The 8,332-nt window shown below is 39.5% G+C and overlaps 1 protein-coding gene across 2 annotated transcripts in view; it reads left to right on the plus strand.

Annotated features, from left to right (window-relative positions):
* Positions 1 to 8,017, plus strand: part of GALNT11 (polypeptide N-acetylgalactosaminyltransferase 11) — a 48,705-nt gene extending 40,688 nt beyond the window's left edge. For both annotated transcript variants that reach the window (XM_069461360.1, XM_069461361.1), the window contains exons 8-12: positions 1,151 to 1,303; positions 4,140 to 4,358; positions 5,872 to 5,976; positions 6,827 to 6,964; positions 7,422 to 8,017. In XM_069461360.1, coding sequence (XP_069317461.1) covers positions 1,151 to 1,303; positions 4,140 to 4,358; positions 5,872 to 5,976; positions 6,827 to 6,964; positions 7,422 to 7,553 — 747 coding nt within the window. In that variant the 3' untranslated portion in view covers positions 7,554 to 8,017. The remainder of the gene's footprint in view (positions 1 to 1,150; positions 1,304 to 4,139; positions 4,359 to 5,871; positions 5,977 to 6,826; positions 6,965 to 7,421) is intronic.
* Positions 8,018 to 8,332: the final 315 nt, after the last annotated feature.

An 8,332-nucleotide genomic window follows, 5' to 3' on the forward strand; every position in this document is an offset into this window, starting at 1 on the left:
TTCAGAGAGTCTTAATGTGCATTTAATCTAGAGTTTTGTTCTTTGTCAGTTTATTTATATCAGGATACATATATAGAGAGATCTATAGGTAGGGGGATCAGATTTCCCTGTTTGTTTAAGACTGTTCTGGATCACACCTGTTTTACTGGAGAAATTAATAGCTCCCCATTTTACTTTCAGAAGTAGCTCAGTTTGATGCTAAATTATGCTGTCATCCCATGTATAGATTACTGATTCCTTTATATATACAGGTACATCTAACCTGAGGAAAAAATTCACTTTGTGTACTCTCTTCCCTAATTGCTAAGGTTTCAAAGATGACAGTATGGGCGGGGTTTGTGGCTCAGGGGACCGCAGTGGTAGACAGTCTTTGGAAAACACAGAACAAGAGCTGGGGAGAACTCAGACTTCTTCTTCCAAGCAAATTTCCCATCGTCCTGTCCTCCAGTTGGCAGGATCCCTGTCGGATGATACATGATACTTGTGCATATGTCATTTTGTATTTTTGCAAATGTGTTGACTACAGTGTTTTTAAAAGGCAGATTTTCCTTCATAATCTAGAATTTTAAGGTTGAAAGGCATAATCGATACAATTTCATTAGTTCAGTCTTATTTTTTTAAAGATAATTGAGCCCCACAAAAATTAACAGTAAATTGACTCAGATGGTCAAGGGCAAAATTTAGACCAGAACTAACTTCTTTTGAATCTTAACCTAGAGTTATTCTGTATATTTTGTGGAAAAAACTATATTCTAAGAAATGTATATACATTTTATAAGAAAGTACCTGTAAAACTGAAATTAAAGGACCAGTTAATATGCATTCCATATCCCTAACTCCCTAAGATCAAATCTCTTGATCTGTCAAAGCAACAAAAATATGGTAAATACAATATCAGACACACGGTAATAAATGAATATCACATTGTTTTGGAATCTAGTTCCTTTTACATCGTAAAGACAAATAATTTAAAAAAATGTCTACCCTCTGACTTTCTTCTATTTGAATATTTATTTGTATCTAGTAAAGTAAAATACCTTGCAAAGTTTCATAGACGTCTGTTTAATAAAGATGAATTTCATTGAAAATTCATATGTTGATTTTACAATAGTGTGAGGCAACTGTTAATAGTGATTTTGCTTCTGGCCAGATCTGGATGTGTGGAGGGAAGCTCTTCATCATCCCTTGCTCCAGAGTGGGACACATTTTCCGGAAAAGGCGACCATATGGCTCTCCTGAAGGCCAGGACACCATGACACACAACTCTTTGAGGCTGGCACATGTCTGGTTGGATGAATACAAGGTGAGATGACATTTTCTGTTTGGAAGGGGGTGTGATGGACCAGTCTCTGCTTGAGTGAGAGCTTTGGTCACTCTTCTTTTCGCTCTAGCTTATCTCTGCTTGGTTGATCTCCACTTTGGGGCCTTCTCTTTGTAGGTTTCTTTTTTCTCTCTTCTCCTCACCCAGTATTTCACTTGTTTTTGGTTCTAATCTGACTCTTCTTTTAATTTTTTAAGTGGCCTCTCTAGAGGAGGTAACGCAGTCAACATCAGAAGAAACTCTGTGTTGTTTTTGTTATTCCTTCTGGTCCCTCTTGTGACTCCCATGGAGTTGGCTTCTTTCTTTTGTTCACTCCCACTGCTTGTACATTGAGCATTCCTTCACTTTCTCTTCTGCCTTGGGCTGCTCTCAATATTTTCTTTGTAATAGCTTTATTGAGGAATAATTCACAAATCAATTTTGGAACATTTTGTCACCCCAAAACTTCCACTCATCACTCCCCATTCTCCCCAGCCTCGTACAACCACTAATCTACCTCCTGACTTCACAGTTAATTTGCCTTTTCTGGACATTTCATACAAATGGAATCATACACTACGTGGTCTCTGTCATCCGCTGCTTCTGTGGTGCAGTGTTTCCAGGTTGATCTGTGCTGTACCATGTATCGGCACTTCGTTTACTTTTATTGCCAAATATTTCATTGTATGAATACACCACATTTTACTTACCCATCCAACAGCTGAGGGACATTTGTGTTTGTTTTTGACTGTTATCAAAAATGTTTCTGTATTTGTGTAGTTATTTCTAAAAATAAACATTAGTTTAGCACATACGGATAGGATGAATAGGGGAGTGCACAGTAATTTTCAGCACTGTGGCAAATGCAGATGGGACGAAGCAGCTGCCTGTGCACGGGGAGTGTAAGCAGCACTTCTGCCACGACACTGTCTCCTCCCTCCCGCCCTCCAGCAGACTCTGAGCTCCAACTCCGAGCTAATCTTTGAATCAGCACTGTCTACCACAGTTCTCAAAACATGGTCGGGTCCCAGCCACTCTTTCAAGGAGGGCTGCCAGGTCAAAGCTATTTTTGCAGTCAGATTAATACAGTATTTGCCCCTTTTGCCACGCTGACGCTGCACTGATGGTGCAAAAGCTGTGGAGAAAAATGCCTGCTGCCTTAGGCTGCATCAAGGCAGTGGCTCCAGATTGCACTGGTAGTCGTTGCATTCTTCTATCCACTCAGAAGTCAAAAAAGAAAAAGCCAGTCTCATCAGTAAAAATAACTTTATTAGATCTCAGTATGTCTCTCAGTATTCTACGTGAGTGTGCATGCTCACACAGAAAGCACTTTTGCTGCATACTGAAGTACAATGGTTGTTTGAAGGAAAAATACTTGTGCACTTGTTTGAGTTGTGAGCTGGGCCAGTCAGTATTCTCCAGGAACATGCTTTTTGTGTAACAGAATGACTCACTCAAAAACCGTAATTTATACTTGAGTATTTGACAGATATTTTCTCAAAAATGAACCAAGTCATGAAAATGAAAACAGGTGATAGTATTTGTTGCAAATGATAAAATTCAAGCTCTCAAATGAAAATCCAAATTTTGAAAAACTTGTCTCTACCCTCAAACTTGGCATCTTCCCAGTAAAAACTGTACTGATGAAATCAGTGGTGATATATATGAATATGATTTTTTGATATGGTGGAGTGAGATTTTTCAATATTTGGTGGAATGTACAACACAATGGACCAGTATTTTCCAAATGACTGATGCATGATGTTACAAAAGTCTTGCATGGATAAAAGGATCCATTCAAAGAGAAAGATAGACCAGTACATTTTAATGCAACAGTATGAAAATCTCAATGATATGATTTCATAATCCATGTTGTAACTAAACTTTAGAAGTTGAGTTTTGGTGTTGTATTAAAGAAACTCCTAATTATCTATAATAGCTGTTAAAATATTCTTTCCATTTCAACTACATATTTTCATTAGCTATTTTTGAAAATATGTATATTGAACCAAAACAACATACGACGGCAGGCTAAATGCAGATGTGAGAATTCAGCTGACTTAAGCCAGACAGTAAAAGGTTTTATAAAAATATAAAGCAATGCCACTGTTCTCGCTACATTTTGTTTTTAAAAATGAGTGTTATTAAGGAATTCATAAATATTTTTAAATTTCTCAGTTTTCATTTCCAATGTGGTAAATATGAATAGATACACCCTACACAAGCAGAACCTTCTTGTTGTCTTCCACAATTTAAGAATACAGAGCCCTGAGACCAAAGCGTTTGAGAACCACTGATCTCATATATATGCCTTTTTCATTGATTCTTGGATACAGTTTGATACATTTTGCCGTTTCTGAAATTGGGATGTATCTTACAATTTAAGGTATGTCTTATTGTTGTCAGTTAGTAATGGACTTGTAAAAAATTTCCATTGACGTTTTCTGGCAACATTAAGAGAACACTAGCATGAAAAAGAAATAATTGCATAATATTCTCTTTTTCTTTTTGAGACAGGGTTTCACTCTGTTGAAGTGCAGAGTGCAGTGGCATCATTACAGCTCACTGCAGCCTCCAACCTGGGCTCAAGTGATGCTCCTGCCTCAGCCTCCCGAGTAGCTGGGACTACTAGTGTGCCACCATGCCCAGCTATTTTTTTTTTTTATAGAGACAGGGTCTCACTATATTGCTGGGCTGGTCTCAAACTCCTGGCCTCAAGTGATCCTCCTGTCTTGTCTTTCCAAAGTGGTGGGATTATAGGTGTGAGCCACTCAACACCCAGCCACATAATATTCATTTTTAACAAAAGAAATCTATTCTCGTCTTTTTTTCAATTCAGGAGCAGTATTTTGCCTTAAGACCTGATCTCAAGACCAAAAGCTATGGAAATATCAGTGAGCGTGTTGAATTGAGGAAGAAGTTGGGTTGCAAATCATTTAAATGGTATTTGGATAATATTTACCCAGAGATGCAGATATCTGGGCCCCATGCCAAACCCCAGCAACCCATTTTTATCAACAGAGGGCTGAAACGCCCCAAAGTCCTTCAACGTGGAAGGGTAAGAAAGCAGTCTTATCCAAGTGTGTCATGAAAAGTTGTATGATATGCCTATAGCTATAATCAATGACATTCTAGACTTAAAGCCTGGAGTTAATGACAGACTTTAGCTTGCCTTTTTTTATATTTTCTTTGCGGACCTTCTTCTACTCAAGTGTAGGACCTTAGACATTTTAATATCTTTGCTGTTAATATCCAGATCCTTTACCTTCTGGGGTTAAAGGGAACAAGACTTCTGTAAGGGTAAGTTACGTGACAGCTTCTAAGAACGTAGATGCAGATGTGAATATACAGGAATAAAGGCAGTACACATAAGAATACAATTTGGCAGAGACCAGTCCAGAAAGAAAGCAAATGGAGACATGGGGCAGCTATTTACTGGAACCGACTTCCAGAAAGGGTGTGAGGGTGGTAGGTAGGGTCAGAGTGCTGGCGCGGATTTCACACCCAAGGTTCCCGACAGTAGCACATTGATCAACCACATTTCTTTAGCTATCTCTGCTTCTTACGTAATTTTTTTCATAGCTGTATAATCACACTTAAATTGTAGGAGTCCAGCAATAACATCATACCTTTGTTCTGAGTCATTCTTAGACTTGGCATTCTGAACATTAAGGGTGGCTACTGTCAGTGTTGCCCGGTTTCCCTTCTTTTATGTTGTGAAGAAGGCGTGCTCCAGTGTTCTTTACAGTGCCAGCTGTTCTTCAGTGGCAGGGAGTAAGCCCAGGGCTCTTCCCCTTCTTGTTCTACCTTATAAGGTAAATAACCACCATCAAGGTGTGTGTTAGTTGGTGATCTGTTTAAGAGAGATACTGGTGTGTGTCCATGTAGTTGAAATCCCTTGCCATTCTTACTGCTATTTATCATCCGTGTTTATCGCCAGTTTAGTGTATCTGTTACATTTAATTATGTACTGTCTTTTATTTCATTTTAAGGTTCTTTTGTGGGGTCTCACTCTGTCACCCTGGCTAGAGTGTAGTGGCATCATCATAGCTCACTGCAAACTCAAACTCCTGGGCTCAAGTGATCCTTCTGCTTCAGCCTCCCAAGTAGCTGGGACTACAGGTGCACGCCACCATGCCCAGCTAATTTTTTTCTATTTTTGGTAGAGATGGGGTCTTGCTCTTGTTCAGGCTGGTCTAAAACTCCTGACCCTCAAGTGATCCTCCTGGAGTCCTAGTATTACAGGTGCGAACCACCACACCAGGCCATTTTAAGGTTCTTTAGGGCAGGGATGATACTTTAATTTCCTTCATCCCCTGTAGGTTAGTAAACTTGTATATTTAGCCAGAATTTCTACCTGGCACTCCGTGCATGTGTTGTTAAAATTGCTAATAACTTTCTAGTATCTATATTGATGCTCCTGTGTGACTTAAAAATGCTTGTCTTTTTGTGACTCTGGGAATTCATATAACTAGAATAATATGCTTCATTGAAAACCTCAAATGTTTTGAGGCATCTTCTGACATTGCTTTCTTTACGTGCTGAGTTGTAAAGAGATCTCTCTTTTCCAGCTCTATCACCTCCAGACCAACAAATGTTTGGTGGCCCAGGGGCGGCCGAGTCAGAAGGGAGGCCTAGTAGTGCTTAAGGCCTGTGACTATGGTGACCCAAATCAGGTGAGTGATGCCTCTGTGGTCACAGCCAGTCTGTGGAGGGTGGGCTGCAGTGACGGGAAGCTGCTGGCGCTCACTCTGGAGGATACCCGATGTTTAATGTTGGGAATGACCAGAGACAACTACTTTTTGTCTCCTTTATATATTTTTCCCACGTCCTTTCATCATTTGTCAGAGTAGCATTTCATATGTTTAGAGCATTATTTGTACTCTGCAATATCATATGGAATGTTAAGCCATATGAATTTAATAGCAAATAATTTCAATGTGTGTCTTCAATGATAACTTACTTCAGTTTGGCATTGTACTGCTACATTGTATCTGCTAAAATAGCATAACCTAACAGCAGTCTAATCTAGTAAGCTGTGCTGTGTCAAGACTACAGTGCTCACAATGTGTCCTAAATAATTTCCATTTTGGTGGTGGGTTGGTGTTGCTCAAAAACCCCAAACTACTTGGGCTTTTTGGTAAATAGTATATATTGTGCAATTCCATAGAGCATGTTTTATTCCTAGCAGAGTTGACATACACCATCTAAGGTGGTATATTGGAAAACATGGTTTAAAAAGGATTTTCGTGCCTTTTCTGGGTGGAAGAGGTGACAGTGTTGTGGACACTCAGTATTAGAATTCCAGTGACATTTCAGTGGCACAGGTCATAGTGGGATGAGAGCTAGAATTTGTTCCAGAAAATGTTAAGAAGTTTGGGGTGATGGAATTACACTGTATATACACACACTGCTCTGTTTCTGCTTTGAGACCATACAGAATAGATCATTTCTCCTCCACAAATATATGAAGTATATATATCTAAAGCAAAACTTGAGTTTCTGATCTTGTTTTGTCTTCTCTAGATCTGGATTTATAATGAAGAGCATGAATTGGTTTTAAATAATCTCCTGTGTCTCGATATGTCAGAAACTCGCTCATCAGACCCACCACGACTCATGAAATGCCACGGGTCAGGAGGGTCCCAGCAGTGGACCTTTGGGGTAAGGAGAGTGCTTGATGCCGAGGAACTCGCACTCCACCCTGGGGCCGGGGGGGTCCTTAGCCTCAGGGGGTACATTTCAAGACCCCTGTGAAATGCATGCCTACAGCTGCAGATAGTACCGAACCCTATATATACATTTTCCTGTACATACACACCGAGGGTAGTTCAGTTTATAAACCAGGTACAGCAAGAGATTAACAACAGTAGATCAACTATAACAATAATACATGTGATAAAAGTTAGTTGAATTGGGTCTCTCGTAAAATATCTTCTTGTACTGTGAGTAACACACCTCAGAAAGCTAATCTTTGGGGGACTACTGTATCCCACAATTTTTAATCATCATTCTTAAATATTCCACATCTCTTCTGGATTTCTGTCTCTTCTTAACCATATTTTGCCAGTATGTTTTTAAAATAACTGGCAGTATTTTTTTCTTGCTACGTTTTTTTCAGAAAAATAATCGGCTATACCAGGTGTCAGTTGGACAGTGCCTGAGAGCCGCGGATCCACTGGGTCGGAAAGGCGCTGTTGCCATGGCAATCTGCGATGGCTCCTCCTCACAGCAGTGGCATCTAGAAGGCTAAGGTGGGCGCCGTGGCTGGAATGGGGGTTCCACTGGGCTTTGCTTCCTCTGTAAACCATCTTGGAGAGGATGACCATTTCCCTGTCCTGGAGCCGGCAGATCTGAAAGGTCACAGGTGAAGAAGTGTGTTTCACCAAGACGTTAAGATTGTTTTTGAGCTGCTAGTATAGAATTTCCTGATTATAGAGGGAAACCAGAATATAATTTTAACTTTAAAGACTTGGGTTTGTACAGAAGGACAAAACCCAGGAAATGGACATTTCTATTCAAATTTATTTATGCCTCTTTTTAAATTTCCTTTAATGATGGAATGGTTTTTATCTGATCAGGAACTTAGAAGACTTCATAGGAGACAATTTTTTTTTGCTTCTACTATCATTTGTTTAATATGTTCTAAATAGATAATTTAAAAAAACTGAATCCACATTACTTTTCACTTCAGAAAGCATCATTTAAAAGGCGATATTTAAGAGGCAATTGACTATAAATTATTTTGATGAATTATGATACTATCTATATTGAAAATAAAGGATCCTCTTGAATATTTAACTGGGATCTTTTGTCTTGTATTGAGGCGTGTGTGGTGCACGTGGTGGGAAATACTCCTGGGGTGCGGCTGACGCGCCCCTGAGCTGGGCAGCAGCCCCTGGCTTCAGAGAAGTGTCAGAGCTTCTTAGCTCTGAACTGTGAATTTAGACATTTATATCAAAGTTTTCTGTGAGACCCCCAGGTAAAGCTATTAAATTGGCAGTTGGATATAGAGGGTAGAATCTCAGAAGA

This window comes from Eulemur rufifrons, chromosome 29 (assembly GCF_041146395.1).
Source record: "Eulemur rufifrons isolate Redbay chromosome 29, OSU_ERuf_1, whole genome shotgun sequence".
Taxonomy (NCBI): domain Eukaryota; kingdom Metazoa; phylum Chordata; class Mammalia; order Primates; family Lemuridae; genus Eulemur; species Eulemur rufifrons.